The sequence below is a fragment of the Palaemon carinicauda genome, chromosome 6, assembly GCF_036898095.1.
Source record: "Palaemon carinicauda isolate YSFRI2023 chromosome 6, ASM3689809v2, whole genome shotgun sequence".
NCBI lineage: Eukaryota > Metazoa > Arthropoda > Malacostraca > Decapoda > Palaemonidae > Palaemon > Palaemon carinicauda.
The window spans coordinates 66,750,039-66,772,196 of NC_090730.1; the positions used below are offsets into that span (position 1 = coordinate 66,750,039).

At 34.7% G+C, this 22,158-nt stretch overlaps 1 protein-coding gene across 11 annotated transcripts in view; it reads right to left on the bottom strand.

Annotated features, from left to right (window-relative positions):
• The window catches only part of Plc21C (Phospholipase C at 21C), a 935,201-nt gene that overhangs the window by 577,945 nt on the left and 335,098 nt on the right, over positions 1 to 22,158 (bottom strand). For all 11 annotated transcript variants that reach the window (XM_068375234.1, XM_068375236.1, XM_068375240.1 and 8 more), the window contains exon 2: positions 1,500 to 1,583. In XM_068375234.1, coding sequence (XP_068231335.1) covers positions 1,500 to 1,583 — 84 coding nt within the window. The remainder of the gene's footprint in view (positions 1 to 1,499; positions 1,584 to 22,158) is intronic.

Below are 22,158 nucleotides of genomic sequence, written 5' to 3' on the forward strand. Positions count from 1 at the left end.
GTCCGAAAATGACAGAGTTCCCTGGAATAAAGACTTTCCTAAGATAGCGTAATCTCACAGGAAATAGAGTTTTCTAGTATAGAGGACTTTCCCAAGATACACATTTCTGAAAAATGGGACTGATCTAAGGCAACATATTTCCTGGGGTGTACAAATATCCTAAGATACCCAACTCCTCTACGGGGTGGAAATTATATATATATATATATATATATATATATATATATATATATATATATATATATATATATATATATATATATATATATATATATATATATAAGGATAAAGGTAAAGGCTGTGAACTTTTTTTTAAAAACAAAAATCCCAATTTATCATTATACCCGTGAAGGGGTTGCTGAATATACCTAAGATACCAATAACATACATATTTTAGCATAGTCGTATCTGAAAACTCATTTCTATATCGTTCAGATATTTACCGATGGCATTTTTTAGTGAAGTCACAGCAGAATTTAAAAACCAGTAAAGCAGGTAACCAGACTTATTACGAAAAAGACGTCGATTCATATACACATTCCTTATATCCCTTTATGAAGCAGACTATTATCTATCAGCCTTTCATGCAATTTTCAATATCGTAAGGGATTTAATAGCCATCATATTTTCAATAGTCAACCCCACCAATGAACTCTAGTCCTACCTTGCATCCTTCTATCCTTCTCAAGTAAACATTTTACTCTTTATAGCATTTCTATTCGACTACATGAATTCCTTGTCTTATATTCACAAATAATATTGCCTTATTCTCTATTTAGAGTACATGCATTTTACTAAGAATTCCTGGGTTATAGTTTTTTCCTAATGCTTTTATTCAGCTGTAATTGGTAACCAAAGGTAACTCCTACCAGAGCACAGTCATAGCAACGATAGTCTACGGAAAATAAACATGACATTTAGGAGAGAGAGAGAGAGAGAGAGAGAGAGAGAGAGAGAGAGAGAGAGAGAGAGAGAGAGAGAGAGGGGGGGGGGAAACCTTGTTGCTAGAAAGTCATAAGTGGCAATGAGCCATAATAAAAATAAAAAACCTAAAAATTATATTATAAGTCTGATTTTTAAAGCCTATAGCTTTATCCTAGGTTGAGTTACAACTACATGGAACACCATGTAGATCAAATACCATTAAAATATTAGTTAGAATAACAAAAGAAAACATTATTTAGAATAACCATTACTTTGAGCATTACTTGGAATATTTATGTTCAAGAATTGCCATAACCTAAAACATTACTCACAAGCATTCTTCCTTTGAAGTACCACCCCCAATAGAAAACTGTCTAAGGCATAGCTATATTATAAAGCGTTAGCGATGCCTCTTAAAGGAAAATAATCTAAAGTAAATGGAGAATTCCTAAGCCTGACTGTCGTAGGATAGAAGCATTCACGAACCTTGCAATGCGACTAGGAATAAGAGCAATTGGAGCGTCTTAGTTTCCTCTACAAATATACAATAACCAAAGCAAGTTCCAAATACTTACATTGTTATCGCTGTTGTGTCTCCAGTAAAGGTAGAATCCTTGTGGGTCCACTTTTAGGGTAACTGGCATCCCGGAGGAACTGTCCTGTAAAAGAAAAATATAGGAATGAATAATTGATGAACTATTCGGTATGAAAATGCGAACGGTGAAATGAACAATGGGATTCTAAAGAAATGAAAGACGAAATCAATAACAATAATAATATTAATCAATAACAAAAAATAAAAAATTACAATACATTTCAGTGACTGACACCTTAGGAATTATGAAAAATAAAAAATACGTAAAATATCGTAAAGATTCATAAAATATTGTTAGAGCACCACGCAAATTGAGAAAAAAATGTAACCCATAAAAAATGGTCATATGTGACTAGACATAAATCAATGACACCACTGGAATGAATAAAAAAGACCAACCACAGAATTATAGATCGGAACGCACAGTGGATCAACGTCAACAGAGAAATACATCACATTTAATGATTGATGACGTGTTCTCAGACTTCGAAAAAACCCTACAAAAATTGTATCATGGAACAAGTCTCAAATCAACATAAGTCACTAAAATGAATCACAATGAGTTATAAAGGAATAAACATGGAGCAAAGTAAAGATTCAATACGAATACATATGAAAATTTATATAACAAATAAAATGTACTATAATACCAAATGAAAAAATAGATTATGAATAGATAAATAAATTGGTATAAGAATAAATGAATTTATATAAATTTAAAAATACAGCTTAATGAGTGTACGATACAATAAGCATAATATAATACATACATTTCGATATAAATGAAAAATAGTTACTGAGAAACCAAAGCATAACATAAAAACAACCAATCAATTACTGTAAACATCTTTTAAGAGGATTAAATACATTCTATCCTCTACAATTAAACAAAATTAGCAAAGTGCAAATGACAACTAAAATGATAAATATGATAAAAAATAGCAGTCATTGAAAACAGAAAAATGAGATAATATGGGATCAATATAACATATTCTTTAAAACTATATCAAAATAACTCTCTGGAAATTATAAAAATGTGAAATTAATAGAAAAAAAAGAGATTTTGTAATTACATCGTATTCTACCAAATCTAATTTTGACTATTAAAATTTGATAAGCAATAAGAGGACAATTGCTTTTCAGCGAAAAAGGAAAACATTCTTTTTTTCTGAAACGTTGTTTTGTTTATTTCCCGCATATCGGCATGACAACAACTGTGGTTTCCAATAAACAAATATAGCAAGAACAAATACAAAATATTTTCCCGTAATTATCTCGACCAATACGTTCAAGTTTCTTGACAGTGAAACCACGCAAAGGCTTCCAAAATTCTATTACTGACCTACTATTCATTTAAGTTCACAGATGAGTTTCTTGGAGAGAGAGAGAGAGAGAGAGAGAGAGAGAGAGAGAGAGAGAGAGAGAGAGAGAGAGAGAGCCCAGTGTTATACACTGCTTAGTAGGTGTCTATTATGCCGGTCAAGTTATATGTAATAAGATGCCTAGTGTGTGCCTCTGGACTAGGTCTTTCTCCACCACAAGGCTCATTACTACATAGTATTCTAGGAATTTCATTCCAGCTGTGACTAAGTTGTGTAATGATCTTTCTGATCGAGTAGTTGAACTTCAAAAGTTCAAACTTGCAGCAAATGTTTTCATGTTGAACAGGCTAACATAAAACTTTTTATAGTTTACATAAAAAAAATATCTGTTTTGATGTTACTGTTTTTAAAATATTTTAATTGTTTATTATTTTTCATATCATTTATTTATTCCCTTATTTCCTTTCCTCACTAGGCTATTTTTCCCTGCTGGAGGCATTAGGCTTATAGTATCTTGCTTTTCCAACTAGGGTTGTAGTTTGGCTAATAATAATAATAATAATAATAATAATAATCTCTCTCTCTCTCTCTCTCTCTCTCTCTCTCTCTCTCTCTCTCTCTCTCTCTCTCTCTCTCTCAAATCATGTAACGAAATATTCGCTTCTATTAAACACTCCTAGCAATGTTTCGGGCAAGAACCCAAATTTGAATAAGTGAAAAGAGTATTACACCATAATGTTTTTCTCTTTCGCCGGGGGAAATAAACAACTATGACGTCAGCAAGTGCTTGCAAATTGCACCAGGAAATCATGAGGTAATTCACACGTCAGGTAATTTCACACGCTGTGGATTCCTGAAGTTTTGTGCCCAAGAGCTGAGCGGGACCCAATTGACAGGAGTCACTTCATGTCTCTCTCACTAAATGGTTTTTTTTTTCTCTCTCTCTCTCCCTCTTCATCCTCAAATTATTCCGATAAATGATCATACACTTCACTGTGATATACTCCAATAAAACTTTTTTAATCTTAATCATGAGGCAATAACGATAATTTACATTATGTACTTTCTTATGATTAATCAATGTACGGTATGTTATTCCATGTAAGGTATATAATTCTTTAAGATTTTCTAATTATTTCTTAAGATAAAATTTGTATAATTTTCAATACTGTGATATGGATTTTTTCGTATTTCTAGGATATTATGCGATCATATTTCCTTATCTTTTATTAAAAGGATAATGGAATTATTGCATTAAAATGCAAAAATTTGATTAGATTCTCTTACTCTTTATTGTGAGACAAATTATCATAATTCATATTTATAAAAGAAATCATTAAAAACAATCTTGTTATGTAATAATAGTTGTTCAAAACAATTCCACATATCTGTGACAAGAGATAATTCGATATAATTATCAATGTTTCGCCAGTACGAAATAGCACACAAAATTATTGCACAAGCAAATTTATCAATTAAATCGGTTAGAACAATTTTACTTAAAATAATCACTCAAATAAAACCTTTATATTACAATATGAACGATAGAAGTTATACCTTAAAGATACAGACTTTATATATATATATATATATATATATATATATATATATATATATATATATATATATATATATATATGAGAGAGAGAGAGAGAGAGAGAGAGAGAGAGAGAGAGAGAGAGAGAGAGAGAGAGAGAGAGAGAAATGCACTTAACAAGAGACATATAATTGGAATGCCTCGTCTGACTTGGTTCTCTTACATCTAGCGTCCTGAAATTGGCTTTCCCAGATTACTTGGATCCATAAAAACGGAGTTCCACCTACAGTGATTGGGAAATTTTGGGGGGAGAACGCAATTCGTAAACCTGATCTATTTTTTTAACTGGGTTATGAAATCGGTGTATTTCATTTCGGGGTGTTGTCAGTTCATTTAAGCACCAAGTAGAGAAAATTTTCGTTCTGGTACCTAACGATATCATAAGGCCGGAAGACCTAGTCTATAATCAACTAAAGCATATCACGACCATTTTACCATATACAGTATGTTTACAGAATATATACATACATATACAGTATATATGATAAATTTCGCACGTTAAGACGTGTTTTTTTATATTCAAATAAGCCATATATATTGATACATTAATGACTTGATTCTCTTACTGACCTCGGGATCAGAGCCCAAGGCGGAACCACTCAAAGACAATAGCTTCTAGGAAACTAAGTGCAATGTCACTGTTGTTACAAGTTTCCTGGACCAGGGTCTTTGAGTGGTTCCGCCTGGGGCTCTAATCCCGATGTTGGTAACAGAATCCAGGTATTAATGTATCAATATACAGTATATGGCTTATTCGAATATGAAAAACACGTCCAAATGTACAAAAATTATCATTAATCGAATGCTAAGTACAAACATACCAATTAGCTACGATGGTGAAGAAGGGTTAGATTTCAATTCTAAGTACAAAAAACCTGAATTCGACAGGTATAAGTACAGAATATTTGTAAATGACTTTTATTTTTCTTCATGGCTAAGTGCTATGTCACTGTTGTTACAAGTTTCCTGGATCAGGGTTCGATTCCCGGCCGGTCAGAAGCTGTTGTCTTTGAGTGGTTCCGCCTGGGACTCTGATCCCGAGGTCGGTAAGAGAATCAGACATTAACGTATCAATATATATGGCTTATTTGAATGCACACACACACACACACACACACACACACACACACACACACACACACACACACACACACATATATATATATATATATATATATATATATATATATATATATATATATATATATATATATATATATATATATATATATATATATATATATATACATATATATCTGTTTGTGAAAAACTGTAAATAAAATTAAATATTCAGAGTAAACTATTGCACTGGAAAAGTAGAATAAATTAGATATCTAAAAATATGAGCGTTCTGGAGTTGTTCACAAGTTATGTAAATTATGCACATTATCCTTTCTAAACACTTGGTTGAAATGTTGCAGACGAATGCACTTGGCTTTCTTATTTACATTATCAATTCAGGTAAAAGATAAATTCTCCAGTTTTCCCCAGCTTAAAGGTAGAAAGAAGTGTGTGTGTGTGTCGGGTGGAGGGGATTTAGCTTTATGAATCTACTCAAAAGGTGATGACATTCGACAATACTTTTTTCTGACGTGCAGATTTGTTGAGTAGTCGATATTATAAATTTTCCTTTTAGAGTTGTCAGTTAACGTCTCTCTAGCTCATAACTTTAACAAAGTACCTGGGGGAATAGTCAAGATAAAGCATATCATCCGGCTTGGAATTTTTAATCTCGTCTTTCCTTCCATCTTGGTTCTTGCCTTTAGTACGCAGGTCACCTCAACATTCCGCATTTCAACCTCACAAAGTCACTCAAAATACCACTTTTTTTCTTGCAGTGTGACAACACTTGAAATAGAAAACGATGGTTTTCTAGCCATCAAACAAATATCTTTGTTACCCTTACGTTCATATCTACAACACAATCAACCTCGTATGCTTCCCCTTAAACACTAAAAACAAAATCAATCTAGGTTCATTGCAGCCTAACGAGTGTTCAAAGCAAGTTCTATGATCACTTTTCAATTAGGAGCCGCCTCTTCCTTTTAATTGATCTTCTATTTTTGGATTCACATCAACCAGCACTTTCAACCTCCACGCTTTGAAGAATATAACAAAAAAATTAAATAAAAAAAATTAAATAAAAATGGGGAAGCTTTTTGAACACCGTTTTCGAATAATTAAAAAATAAATAATTTTTTCTACCGTTCGGTATTACAACCCTGAAAGAAAATTTTAAAAATACATAAAATAAGAACAATTATTATCCTTCTCAATTCTTTGTCATGGCCTTTAGCATTTTCCTGCTCTCCAATGCCACTGTCACACATATTTTCATAAATATGAGTTTATAAATACACACACGTTCTTTATTTTTAACATTGCACCTTAAAAGTCCAAGGGAAAATATCCAACTGTATTCAGCTTCTAAGCACGCGATCGGCATATAGAGTCGTGAGCAAAAAAAAATAAAATAAAAAAAAGCAACAGAATAAAAACTCGCAACGCAGCATAAATATCAATGGTCCATTTCCATGCACAGGATGGATATAAATTGGCTTATTCTTTATCCCTGTGCACAGAATAGTAATGGGAGGTCGCGAATCGGTTTCTCCCATACATCTGTTCTATATTGTTTACCCAGATCCTACCAAAGTCAAACTGTTTCCCAACAGGGTAAATGGAGTCGGGCATTGCTCCATAGTATTAAGAGATTGGAAACCGGGATTTGGAAAAACGAACTTTTGAATAGAGAAAACGACCAGCGGCTCAAGAAAATGTTTCAGGTTTTCGCAAAAGAAAGGGAAGCCTTATCTCGGGAATGAAGAAATGTATACCTAATATACTTCAATGGGGAAAGTATCAAAACCATGATTTAAATAAAAGAAATTAAGAAAGAAAAGACAGACAAACAAAATGAGTTTTGTGAAACATATATACAGAAAGAGATTCAGCGTGAGTGTCTGTCCAAGTCAGTCTGGATACTTGTCTTCTCTCTCTCTCTCTCTCTCTCTCTCTCTCTCTCTCTCTCTCTCTCTCTCTCTCTCTGAAAAAAGAGAAGTTCCCCAAGATATGTTTTGAGAGTTTGCAGACGCACCATTTCCCCGGGAGTCTTTTCTTCTACCATCATCCACCATTCACCTCAGTGACACTTCGACCTCTTTCCAATTAGGGGTTAATTCTAAACGCATCTTTCTTCTTTCAGCGTCATTCCACTGGCCTTTCCAGTCTCGTTGGGTCCTATTACCATTCCTACCTGTATCTAACTGTCTATCGCTGTAAGTTTCAGCACTGGTCAGGGGAACTCCTGCACCAATGACGTCTTGACTTCTAAAGGCATAATATCACCAAATTATTTTTTTCTTATTTTCTTCACTTTTACAAAAATACCATCCAAATAGGGCAATCCTTTAAAATGCACCTTGCAATTACAGTAGTATTTTACAGAATTACATAAAAAATCAATATTTTATATAAACATCGTCCCAATGATATAATATTCTACAAGAAATACGAGAGAGAGAGAGAGAGAGAGAGAGAGAGAGAGAGAGAGAGAGAGAGAGAGAGAGAGAGAGAGAGAGAGAGATGGTTACGTGTTGAAAGAAACGAATCCCTCTCCCTTCCTCTCTCTCCCTCTCTGAAAAAAGAGAGTCCTTCAACATACGTTTTTAGAATCTTCGGAGGCACCATTTCCCCCGGAATCTTTTCTTCAATACCATCCACCATTCACTCTGAGCGACACTTCGACCTCTTTCAAATTAGGCGATAATTCTAAACGCATCTCTTTCAAACGTCACTATAAGTGGCCTTTCGAGTCTCGTTGGGACCCTTCCCCACTCGCAGTGGTCTCTTCATGTGCATCGTCCTAAGTTTCAGCAACCATCACGGGGATTTATACGTCCATGATGTTTGACTTTATTTAGTGGTCACTTATGGTAGTACTAGTCAGCTGCATTGTTGCCTCTTTTCATTAATCGGGGGAGGAGGAAATCTCGCTGGGGAGAGAGTGTTCCAGCCTGACTTTCATTTACTTTACTGCAAAAAAATAATTTTATTTTCATCTTCCATTTCTTATTGAAATTCAATCACCAATTTTAATACCTTTGTCAATTTTCATGATTGTTATAACAATACCATAGGAATATAGTAGTCTATTTTAAAAACACCATCTAAATATGATAATATTCAACAAATTACCATGCAAATATGGTAATCATTTACAATATACCTTCCAAATGGGGTAATAATTTACAGAAATACCTTAGCAAGAGAGCAATCTTTTATAAAAACATTATCCAACTATTCTTTCCATAGATAAAGACCTTAACCCTTTGCCTACTCTGACATCATATACTCTGCAGGTAGTAGGTTTCCCAGGGCACCAGCCACCCGTTGATATATTACCGCTAGAGAGTTATTGGGTCCTTTGACTAGCCAGACAGTACTACATTGGATCTTTCTCTTTGGTTACGGCTCATTTTCCATTTATATATATATACAGCGAATAGTCTGGCTTATTCTTCACATATTCTCCTCTGCTCTCATACACCTAATAACACTGAGATTACCAGCCAATTCTTTATCACTCAAGGGGTAGACTACTGCACTATAATTGTTCAGTGGCTAGTATCGTCTTGGTAAGGGTAGAGGAGACTCTTTAATTACGGTAAGCAGCTCTTCTCGGAGAAGGATACTCCAAAATCAAACCATTGTTCACTAGTCTTGGGTAGTGCCATAGCCTCTGTATCATAGTCTTCCACTGTCTTGGGTTAGATTTCTTTTGCTTGAGTGTACACTCGGGTGCAATATTCTTTCTTATTTGTTCTTCTTGTGTTTTTTAATGTTTTTACATTATATATAACAAAGATTTATTTTAATGTTATTACTGTTTTTAAAATTCTTTATTTTAACTGTTAAACTTCTCTTGTTATTCATTTATTTCGTAATTTCCTTTCCTCACTTGGAATTTTCGCTGTTGGAGTTTATAGCGTCCTGCTTTTCCCACTAAGGTTGTAACTTAGAAAATAATAATAATAATAATAATAATAATAATAATAATAATAATAATAATAATAATAATAATAATAATACATTCTCTACCAATTTTTATCTTTTCTTGTACATTGGGCAGCACTAAAACTACGCAAACTTTTGACGTCATCCAAATTCTCATCACCATTGAATTATGATGAGAAGTCCTACAAAAGCTACCTCCAATAGGCCAGGTTGTGGAGTGAGTCTACCAATGGTAAGAGGGTGTGTCATCCATAAGTAGTCATTCCACCAACGACTTCTTGCTCACAGTGAATGTTTTCTTTTTCTTTTCGTTCTCCTAATTTTAGGAGTCTTCTCTAAAATTCCCTTCACCGAATATTCCTCAATTTGGTCCTATCTCCAATCTCCGCTCCTAACTAAAGCCATCCAGTGACCCACTTCCAGATGCTTTTCTAAACTACTTTCTAGATCCTCTTCTTTCAATGTGGTTTTCAAAGTCCTAACAATGATGGCACTTGCTTAATAATCCCTTCCCGAACCTCCGTTATTTTAAGACTGCTTCTTCTTCTCTTGGCTCACCAAGTTTGATCCTTCAGTGCCTTATCTTCCCACCCACATCGTAGGTGTTCATACTTAAGAGAGTTCAGAATAGCTTTGTTCCATCCAAACTGATTTTTTGAAGAAAAACGATATTGCAGTTCATTTCTGATCGGAACAGTGTAAAATCATCCATCAATCAACAACATTCTCTTGACAAACCTTGGATTTATTTCTACATGACCCTGAAGAAGCAACTTTGGGTCTGCGCTAGAACTAGAACAAACAACCTTGTGTTTTTTCCCAGAACCATTGCAAGTCCCTCAGGGATTATTTCTAATACCAATAATGATGCCAATTCCAATTCCAGGCGAACGAACTCTGTTATTGGTGTTCAGAGCACTTCGTGCTAAGAAAGAAAAATGTGCCTTAAGGTAACAGTTTCAGGGTCATGGGAGGCCACAACATTAGTGATTCTGATTCTAAGTCTTAGATATCATTGTGAAAGTTGGTCAACTGAAAATATAAGTAGTTCATAAACGCATAATATTGTGTAATCAATCAGTCTGTTTTCAGACATACGTATTTTTATCTATATTATTGAAGTAGTTTACCCGAGCCATCAAACATAACGTCGAAATATTTAAATATATATGCACGCACCCACACACATACATTCAAATCTTCCCACCCCCTTCCCATTTCCAGACTACAACCTGTTGGTTCGGCAATTTGTGGGAGTGTGTGGTTTCCGAGTGTACCTCTCGGGTACCCCCTCACCAGGGTAGGGGTAGCCCTCTTCCCCCTGAGCGCGACAGAATATATATATATATATATATATATATATATATATATATATATATATATATATATATAAACAATATTGTTTTCTTTCTTATCTTTAGCTGTTATTTTTTTCGTTTTGAACTAGGTTATTTCTTTCTAGGTAAACATAATTGCAATGGCAAGGCCTAGTGACAGGCTATTACTTTATATGAACATAAGGAAAAATAAAGTATGGAAGAACATCTGTCATGTTTTGTTTTGTCGTTGTTATTATGATAATAACAACAAAACCTTACAGAAGTTTCCCATCACAACCATACTGGTTCTTCTGGCATCTTCAACATCTATTTGAGCCCTGTCACTTGAAGGAGACCGCGTGATTGACAAGACCCAATTGACCTCCTTTGAAACTCCAGGATTACGCCCCACCTCTCTCTCTCTCTCTCTCTCTCTCTCTCTCTCTCTCTCTCTCTCTCTCTCTCTCTCTCTCTCTCTCTCTCTCTCTCAAACCCTTTCCTCTTCTTAGTGTCGTCTTAGGAGAGTTTTCCCTTCACCAAAACATTCGAAGCAACATCATCCCGGATGGCGCTAAATTGACCAGGTAGAAATGTGAAATGGACAGTTAACGTAAAATGCACTCGTAAGTATACTAGGCCATGAAATCTTATAAGTATCTACCGGTACTTTTTTAATGTCAAGCCTTTTCTCGTAACAATACGACTCCAGAGATGAAACAACAAGATAGTGTCCCTACCACGTTTAACATTTAATTGCCGAATTATCTTTATTTGATAAAAAAGGGATATATAAATATATATTGCAATAACTCAGTTCATGAGTAATTTAGAATACGAGCAGGAAATTTCAAATCGGAACATGAGCATTGTTTCTGTCAGTATTCAAAATTTTTGTAGGAAAATAATAACGTGACTAGCACACACAGCCCAGAAAACAGTTAAGCAGCACCCATACACCGCCCACATAGTGTTCACGGTATGCCATTTTGTTTTGCCTGCCCTCACTCTCTTCCCCCTCTCTTTCTCTCATCCTGCAGTGCTCGTACCAACAACACCTAATGTCCTTTTGTGAGCATTTTTGGCAATGTGCTCTTAGAAAGCTGTGACCATGCATTTTTTTTATAGAATTCCAATGGATATCATTCACCAAAAGTTAACAGTATACAGTACAACATCTTCACAATGGTCCACAAAATGATCATGAAAGAAGGGACGAAGGATATGGTAACCTTAGAGCTGAAAAAAGATATTTCTAAGAAGCGTGATCAAGATACACGTGTAGGAATCCAGGCAAAATATGCAATCGTAAAACGACAACGATTAGCACAATACAGAAAAGAAATCAAAGCAATTGATGTTACGCAAGTTATGCTTAGTTTGACAAAGCAGTGTCAGAGTAGTTTAGGTAATGTCGAGAGCTTGCTTCTCATATGAATCAATGAGAAGCAGTTAGCAGGAGATACAATAACTGAAAAGATAATTTGTGAAAAGGCAAAGTTTTTAGGCGCTAACCATTTAAAAGGAAAAAAAAAAAGAGCCAGGCACATTCAAAGCCAATGGTTGCTGGTCTATAAACATTAAAAGAAGAAATGGTATCCATAAAACGTCTTAATGGGTTTGCTGAAGGTAATCACCTACTCCCTAGTTTGCAATTTGGTTTGCGTAAAGGCCTTGGAGCATGTGATGCCCTCCTTACAATCTCCAATGCTGTACAGAAATCCCTTGATTGTGGTCAGGAAGTTCGTATGATTGGTCTTGATTTTAGTACTGCCTTTCACCGTGTTATTCATGAGGTCCTTATTTTCAAACTGAAACAGTTGGGAGTGGGTGGGTCGTTTCTTAGCATTATTATTGATTTTTTAAGTAATAGATCTCAAAGAGTTGTTGATGGGCACCATAGTGAGTATAGGAATGTGATATCCGGTGTTCCACAGGGTAGTGTTCTTGGCCCATTACTTTTCATACTATATACACATGACATGTGGTTTGGCCTAGAAAACAAGCTTGTTACCTATGCAGATGATGCTACTCTCTTTGCATCAATACAATCCCCTGAATGTAGATCTGGAGTTGGTGAATCCCTTAATAGAGATTTAGCTAAAATTAGCGCATGGTGCAAATTATGGGGTATGAAGTTGAATCCTAACAAAAGTCAAAGTATGATTGTAAGTAGGTCAAGGACGGTGGCTCCTCAACATCCAGATCTCAGTATTGATAATGTTTTTTTTCAATTTTGTATGACTTTTAAAATATTAGGTGTAATTCTCGACAGCAAATTTACTTTTGAGAAACACATTAGGTTTGTGTCTTCTTCAATTGCACAAAAAATTGGCTTATTGAGAAAGTCTTTTAAGGTTTTCGGTAATCAATCTATTCTGAAGAAGTGTTTTAATTCTTTCATTCTACCTTGTTTTGAGTATTGTTCTCCTGTCTGGTGTTCAGCTGCTGATTCTCATCTTAATTTGTTGGACAGAAACTTACGGTCTATTAAATTTCTTATTCCTGATCTAGATATTAATCTTTGGCACCGTCGTTCAATTAGTTCATTATGCATGTTGCAAAAGATTTTTCATAATTCTGACCCTCCTTTACATTCAGATCTCCCTGGAAAATTCTATCCTGTACTAGGCAGGCAGTTAATTCTAATAGCCAGGCCTTATCCATCATGAGGCTCAATACTACAAAGTATTCTAGAAATTTTATTCCAGCTGTTACCAAGTTGTGGAATGATCTTCCTAACCGGGTAGTTGAATCAGTAGAACTTCAAAAGTTCAAAGTTGGAGCAAATATTTTTATGTTGACCAGGCTGACATGAGTCTTTTTATAGTTTATAAATGACATATCTGTTTTTGACATTGTTAATAGTTTATATATGACATATCTGTTTTGACATAGTTACTGTTTTAGAATGATTTATTGTTAACTTGTTCTCATCATTTATTTATTTCCTTATTTCCTCTCCTCACTGGGATATTTTTCCCTATTGGAGCCCTTGGGCTTATAGCATCTTGCTTTTCCAACTAGGGTTGTAGCTTGGCTAATAATAATAATAATAATAATAATAATAATAATAATAATAATAATAATAATATTGTGTGAGACAGTGTGGCTGTGAACTCTGATGTCATGGTAGCAGAGACAGTTGTATCTGAATTCAAAAGGTTCCTGGATTCCAAGTCTTTCATTCCATAAAAGTTTTTAATTACAACAAAACTTATCTGTTTTAGAGATGCCCAGGAAGACCTTTATTAGAGCTGAAGACATGTCAATTTCCAGTCACAAGCCCATGAAAGACTGCCTGACCTTGCTGTTCTGTACTAATACCAGAGGGAATTGCAAAATTAAACCACTCCTGGTGTATCACCAAGAGAACCCACGAGCCATTAAAAAGTACAAGGTGCAGAAAAGCAACTTAATATCATGGAGGTCAAACAACAATACTTGGGTGACAAATTCTGTTTTTTGAATGGGGAAATGAAGTTTTGGTCCTGAAGTCAAAAAGTACCTCATGGACAAGAACCTCCCACTCTAAGCATTGTTGCTTATGAACAATGCTCCTGCCCTACTCCAGCCATCATCTGGATCAAACTCATGCCGCTCAACACACATCTAATTATCCAAGCCATGGATGAGCGCACGATCTCCAACTTCAAATACTGTACACAATTGCAATATTTCCTAAATGGGATCAAGCTCACCCTCCGAGTATTTTAAAGAACTTTTCCTCATTGTCTGCTGCCTTTAAAACAATGTTAAAGCCTGGGAAGGGGTAACTAAGAGAACTCTCAATTATGCATGGAGGAAACTGTGGCATAACAGCAATGTGGAACGGATTTTGTGGAGTTTAAACCCATGTAGAGACAGCTGAAGATGAAATATAGTCTTTGACCAAGACGTTGAGGTTGAAGGTGGACAGAGACGACATCGGAGATCTGTTTGAGGAACACAGCGAAAAGCTGATGGCTAATGAGCTATTTGAGCTTCCTAATGAACAGCAAAAAGAGGTAGTGGAGGATATTTCATCTGAGGTGGAGGAGGGACAGAGTGACAAACCTGTCGCTTTGAGTGAAATAATGTTAAAAATGTGGGAAACCCTTGAAAATTGTTTAGAAAAAGATATCCCAGAATAAGACTTCGACATGGCGCAGGGGGTGTAGTAAATCTAATTATGGACAACACTATGTCACATTTATTTAAAACTTTAAATAAAAGACATAAACAGTAGCCTCTAGATAAGTTCTTTGTCAAAATTGAACGTAGGAGTGTAAATATATACGACAAAGTGCCCAAAAAAACGTAAATTAAGTGCTTGAGTTACTGATAGTGAACACAGGTCAAGAGCAAGACTTCCCAATAGTATACCTGAAGTTTTTATAGAAGGGGATTCTCCTTCCAAGTAGTAACCTACTCCTACTCTCTCATCTCTCGTATGCCATCCATGACTCTCTTCAAAAGTAAAGTGAGAGTTAATTTGTCAATATCTCTAATTTCCAATTATGAATTACTAATTTGTAGTCAAAGCTGAAGTTTGGAATTATAATCTATTCTTTCAATAATTTAACATTACAAACCCTTAAGAATGAGTATATATGTGTATTTACAAACGTGTGTGAGACCTAGTGAATTCCCTTTATTTTTTATGGGAAAAATTGTTTCGGGTTATGAGCTTGTTTCTAGAATGGATTAAACTCGCATACTGAGGTACTACCGTATATACATACATACATACATACATACATACACACACACACACACACACACACACACACACACACACATATATATATATATATATATATATATATATATATATATATATATATATATATATATATATATATATATATACATATATATAATGCCCCTTCCCTATGATCTTCGAAAACATAACTGTGACAAACAAGTTAACAAATCATAGTTTGAATCTGTAGTGTGATAATGAAATATAAATAAACTTTTGGAAATACCTGTACCTCACCTCGTAATAAATCCCTGGTCCTCTCGCTAAAATGGCGAGTACTTGACCATTTGAAAACCATATTGTGTGTGCTTTTACCCAATGGTAAATCGTTATTAGGTATGGCTGACCTGACCTAATTTGGGTAATTCGAGGCGAAATGATCGGATGTTTTTCGAAAGAGGTTCTCTGACCTGAATGCCATTCTTATACGAGATTTAGATTTTATTGCTGTTTGATCATGATTAGGAAAATGTTTGTTGCATCAATTTCCGCATATTCATCATATAACTAACTCAAATACCACTAGATATTTCAAGACTTTCTCTATGACTATGAATGATTCAAGACCACACTGAAACTATTACAACCATTTAACTCTGGGCATATGGATATTCAAAGGCACTGCTAACACCCCATAAGGCCTACAGCTGAAAATAGGAATGTTCAAAGGCTTTACTGAAACGACAATAGGGGCTTTTAGATGCATATGGATGATGGAAGAATTTGTCGAATCCATTCAAGGTATGTCTTTCTTTCACCAGAAGGGTGTACTCTTCATCTTTAGATAACTTCATAATCTTACTAAACCTGCGAAGCATTTTATAGGTTCAAATGTCATTTACGAACAGCAGGGGATGGGTTAAAACACCGACGCACTGAACATATCGACGTCCATAAACAGTCAAAATCCTTCTCTACCCAATATAAACCGTTGGAACTAGGCATTGGCTACTGATGTTTAAGCAGGTAGACAAATGGTTATAAAATCCCCAATCCACAGTTCATAGGGACAGAATGGTCAATGTTTTAATTGGTAAAATCTATCAAGCCGTAGGTGCCGTATAATTTCTTATTTGAATAACATATCTGGATAGGGAGCTGGACAAGCTAATCAACGCATCTTAGGAAATTTTGCTAGCCTATCTAATAAATTAATTTTAATTCAATTTGAATTTATTACAAAAGCTAGCAAAATATCCTGAGATAGTCGTCGAGACAAAAATGCGTTGATCAGCTTGTCCAGCTCCCTTTCTAGATATTTCGTTCAAATATTGAATCAAAAGCTCAAGATAGAGACGAATGGCGAAATTTAGCTAACCTAGGCCCTTTGCATCAATAGGCTTAGGAGGAGATGATGATGATGTAATAAATTATTGCTAGCTCAACTAAAAACAAATTATTCAAACTTCACCTAATCAACTAATATCAGTACCTCGTCTCAAATCGTTGTTTGCTGGGTTAACTGTCTTACAGCCTTGAAGAGTCCCTCTCACAATGCTTCATGTTCAGATAATAAATTCTTATGATTTGATGGTGCTTAGTGACCATAGGAATAAGTCAGCTGATTGATAAATTGGCTAGGTATTAAAGGAAAAATACAGCTAAACAAGAAAGTAATGAAAAGTGCCTTTGGGCCATAATGATCAACAGGTTATTCAGATGACTAGATACATAGAAAGCAGAGCAATTTTAACGTTTTAGTTATGTTCATCCTAATGGTTTCGTAATGAAAATTACGTGGTGAGGTAGAACATTCAATCAAGTATGCTAATTCCGAGACGTTAAATACGCCCCGATAAATGCCATCATTAAATAATGGATGAAAATAACAGGATTCCAGATTGGAGAAAATTCATAAATGCAATCTTTAAACACAAAATAATAATCCTATCACATTATACTAGACAGGATAAAATACATGACCTCTGAAAAAAAAAAAAAAAACATAATCTGAATGTGATCCGTATTTCAATGAGCATCTAAACGAATAGCTTCAAACCTTGCCATGGAGAAAAAAAAATCGAGAACTCGTTATAAAACGGCCTTTCAAAATGCCACCTGAACGTTGAAAGAAAAACCAATTTAAATATGGAAAACGAAGTACAGAAACCGCATGTACTTCGTTATTATTTATTGATCTAAAGAGATAGTATCGCTATATATTGCACAGACCAAATTTGCACATTGCAGAAAGGTACCCAGGACTACCTTGCCATTTCCCTGCTACACTCAACTTTAGGCGCACCGCTCTCTCTCTCTCTCTCTCTCTCTCTCTCTCTCTCTCTCTCTCTCGTCTAGATTAGTATATAGCCTAATATCTTTAAATGGCTCAGGTTATAATGAAAAAATCCTGTATTTCCCATTTCCCTCTCATTTATACCCCCCGTTAATCTTCAGACTTTAATATTCTGTTAATTACCATTGTCTTAATTTTCTTCATATTGGCAAACCTTTTAGCTGAACATCCAGATCATCATCGCAATATCTTACGCCTGTCATTCAGAAATCTGCATAATACAGCAACATAATACTTCTGGCAATTCGAATTTTAGAGGCTACAAAATATTTAATTCATTCGGCAGATTCACTTCTTAGATTAAAAAATATTTCAATAAGAAACTTCACTTTAATTCCTTGATCATTTACCTTTTACCTTAATTGGAGAGCCACCATAAATAAAAACACTATAATTGCAATCATGTTCAGCTTCTAGTGTGGTTATGTTATAATATATTTCATTGAAGCAAGTCAATTCTATCAAGTAAAAGAGTGCGAGGCAGATGTCTTGGACTACATGAATCAAGAGGCTTCATTTATGCGTGACAGGATGAGGATGGTATTTAGTGTGATTCTCGCACAAGCCATTTCTAAATTCGGAGATTACCGAAATTTTCAGGATTTAGCCTTTATGAAACTTAACAAGTCTTTTTAAAGCTTATGAGTACTTTCTTTTTTTGTTTAAAAGTTATAGGCATATTCTAGATTTCACCAGTCTTTATATAAGGTTTCGTGACTTTAAAAGAGTAAATGCGCTTATATAGAAATATTATGTAAGCGGATGCTTATTAAACATTTCTTTACTTTTGAATATATTCTTGTGCCAAAGCTTTGCTCTTTCTTCAGCAGTAGGATATATGCTAATAAAATTTATAACTTCATTCTTATCACAGTTATTTAGTTTAGTATGATACTCCTAGTTTAAAGTTAAAATTGTATCTTTATCTAAATAGGAGAAAACCTTATATTTTTCAAACTTGCTGACACCTCTCTCTCTCTCTCTCTCTCTCTCTCTCTCTCTCTCTCTCTCTCTCTCTCTCTCTCTCTCTCTCTCAAAAGAGAATGAAAAAGGAGATATCCTACCTTTCAATATGGCATCGTTCTACAGTTAAAAAAATTTATACTCTTCATGCACATACAGCACGATCTATCTCTCTCTCTCTCTCTCTCTCTCTCTCTCTCTCTCTCTCTCTCTCTCTCTCTCTCTCTCTCTCTCTCTCTCTCAGTTCCTACCATCCATAAAACCAAATTGCAATTCTTTACCGCTCTACCCTTTAGTGGCATTCACCAACTAATGGAAGGTTTCGACTCAGATCTCCAATACTGACATTCAAAAAAAAAAAGAAAAAAAAAAGAGTAAGTGCTCCATTTTGCACTGAAGCCTAAGCACAAAGAACGGACTCAAAGTCTCTGTTCTGAGTATAAATACCTGTTGCAGAAATAAATAAAAGAAATGCGCTTAAATAAAGAAATTAATTACGTCTGTACATAAATAGCTTATATCAATTGAGCTTAAAATCCGTATTACCCATTCCCTTAGTAATACGTTTTTCACATCTGAGATGAAATGAAGCGGCGTCAAATTTAGTTTGTGCAGAATTAGAAGGGTGACCATCACAGCACCAAAAAAAAAAATGAATGGTACATAAAAAGACATAAGGGAAATAGTAAAAATATAAAAGAAATAATGCAATTATCACTTGAAGAAAATAACTAGAAAAAAGTCAATGGAATTTTAGGCAAGTCATCATCATCATCATCATCATCAGTATTATTATTATTATTATCATTATTATTATTATTATTATTATTATTATTATTATCATTATTATTAACTATTTTGGAAGACAAAATTACCTAAAGTTCAAGGGGGCCCAATGATGAAAGCAGCCCAGTGCGGAAAAGAAATGTAGAAGTAACAAATAAACTGTACAAGAAAAATAATAATAAGAAAATTCTTTAAAACAAATAACAATGGTGATACGATGAGCAAAATGTAAACAAATAAACGAAAATCATTTGCGCTAAGTTTGAGTTTCTGAAGCTCTACTGATTAGGTGCTGTTATAGATTTTGTTTGAGTAAAATGTCTTTTTGACGCAAAGTCTAACAGACAGGGACATTCATCAATCATTTATCTGGGAAATGACTGGATGTTGTGTTAAGGAATACGGGAGCAAGAGGAGAATTTCAAAGCTTGGAAAAAAAGGATACGCTTTAGAACCCAAATAACTCGGATAATAATAATAATAATAATAATAATAATAATAATAATAATAATAATAATAATAATAATAATAATACTGACATCATGCAGACACAGACGCTGTTGCCTTAAAACTGAGGTAAATGAAAGCAAATAAAACAAAGGGAAAAAAGGGTTAACCCAATTTTATTAAAACAAAACAGGCTCAATCTAGGCACTGCTCGTGATTTGCCGTTTCAAGCCCACCATGAAAAAAATAAACATAAATATAAATATCCGCATTAAGATGACGGCACAAAACTACGAAACTAATGTAACTTGGGGAACGACAAAGTGCGTTTCAGAATTTCTTGAGGCTTAGAACAAAGCAATTTATTGTTTTCTTGACTATTTTACGCCACCTCCACTCGCATTTTTGGATTTTAGCTCTCATTGTGACTACTGCAGAGCACGGCACACTCAAAGTCCATAACGATTCAGATATTACCACAGACCAGTTATAGCAGCGGCATCTGGTGGTTTTGAAAGTCACCCATTGAAGTACTGTATATGTAAACGCAGTCTTCGGCCAAAATCTGGCACATACTGTTTTATGGAATAACCAATGCTTAGATCTCCTCATTTAATTATAGTTAGTAGTGGTCACTCCCAGTCGCATATTGACATACTGTTGTCTGAAATTTCTCCTAGGAAACGAAGCCTTTTCATTTCACATTCCATCGTGTGTTTAAGAGTTTGAAAGATATTTGAACAAGTTTTATTTTTATTTTCCCCTATATCGAGTACTAATGTTTCATGGAGTTACGAAGGCGAAGGAGCGATTTACAGTAAATGTCATGGAGATAAAAACAACAACAACCACAACCCCTAAAAACATGAAAAAAAAAAAAACTTGGAAGGAAAAAACAGTTATGGAAAGAGAAAATGCATGGATGGAAAGCTATGCAAAGAGGCGAAGGAAAGAAGGACGAATGGGAACGATTATAATGCGGAAATACGAATGAAGGACAACAAACAAAGACAAAGCGAAAAAGGTGACTAAATCATAAATGCAAAGAAGGAAAAGTAGAGTGAATGGATAGTGACGTCTACAGAGGGTAAATGAAGGAATGAGTGGGAACGTAAATAGAATTAACGAGAAAAATTCCCAAATGAAAGGAGGAAAATATGAATGAACGGAGAGAAAAATAAGACAAAACAAAAGAGGAAGAAAAAGTGGGGAAATAAAGTGAGACAGTAAATAAAAATGGGAGAGAGACAATAAGGAGGATATACCGGTATTAACTTATGCATCATAAATTTAGAGCCTTAATACAGCCTTAGAACAAAAACAAGTTACAAATCAAAGAGCTATGGGGAAAAAATAATGATAGGAATAACACTAAGAGACAGAAAAAGAGTAACATGGATATGAGAGCAAATTAAAATAGAGGATTTTGTAAAAACATGTTAAGATAAGAAATGGATATAGGCAGGAGTTAATGAGAATGACAGATAATAGATGGACATAAGAATAACAGAATAAGTCACTGACAGCAGGGAGATGGACTGGGTTTAAGCTGTCTCTTTGGCTTATACCCTTGATGCCTGGCGAATGATCTTACTGGAATTAGTATGGACAGGTAAGAGTCACTTGCCTTAGTTAATAGTCAATAGGCATCATAAGGAACTGGCTATCCTTTAATGAATCTAGCCAATTAATAATCTATGGATTTAGTCCGTCTATGGTAAGCAAAACTGACGGAATGGCCCCAAGTCCCAGGCGTAGCGGGGTGCTAAGAATCTGCTGGTTTATAAATACAAAAGAAAAATTGAAAAATGGTAATTGGAATGTTAAAACCATGAATCGGGTTGGGAAGTTAGAGCAAGCGGAGAATGAACTCATGAAGCATAATTTACGTATCTATTTAGGAAGAAATGATGGATTTGGAATAGAATGGGCATTAAGCGAGTAGAGAGCTGTAAATAGTAGATTGTTACTTGCGAAGTTCAAATCAAAGCAGTGCAATATGAGCATTATAGTGTGCTATGCACCAACAAATGATGCCCCTGAAGAAATGAAAGATGAATATGAAGAACTGCAGTGTAATAGATGAGATCCCAGAGAGAGATATGAAAATTGTGAGGGGTGACTTCATTGCTAGAGTTGGAAAGATTAATCA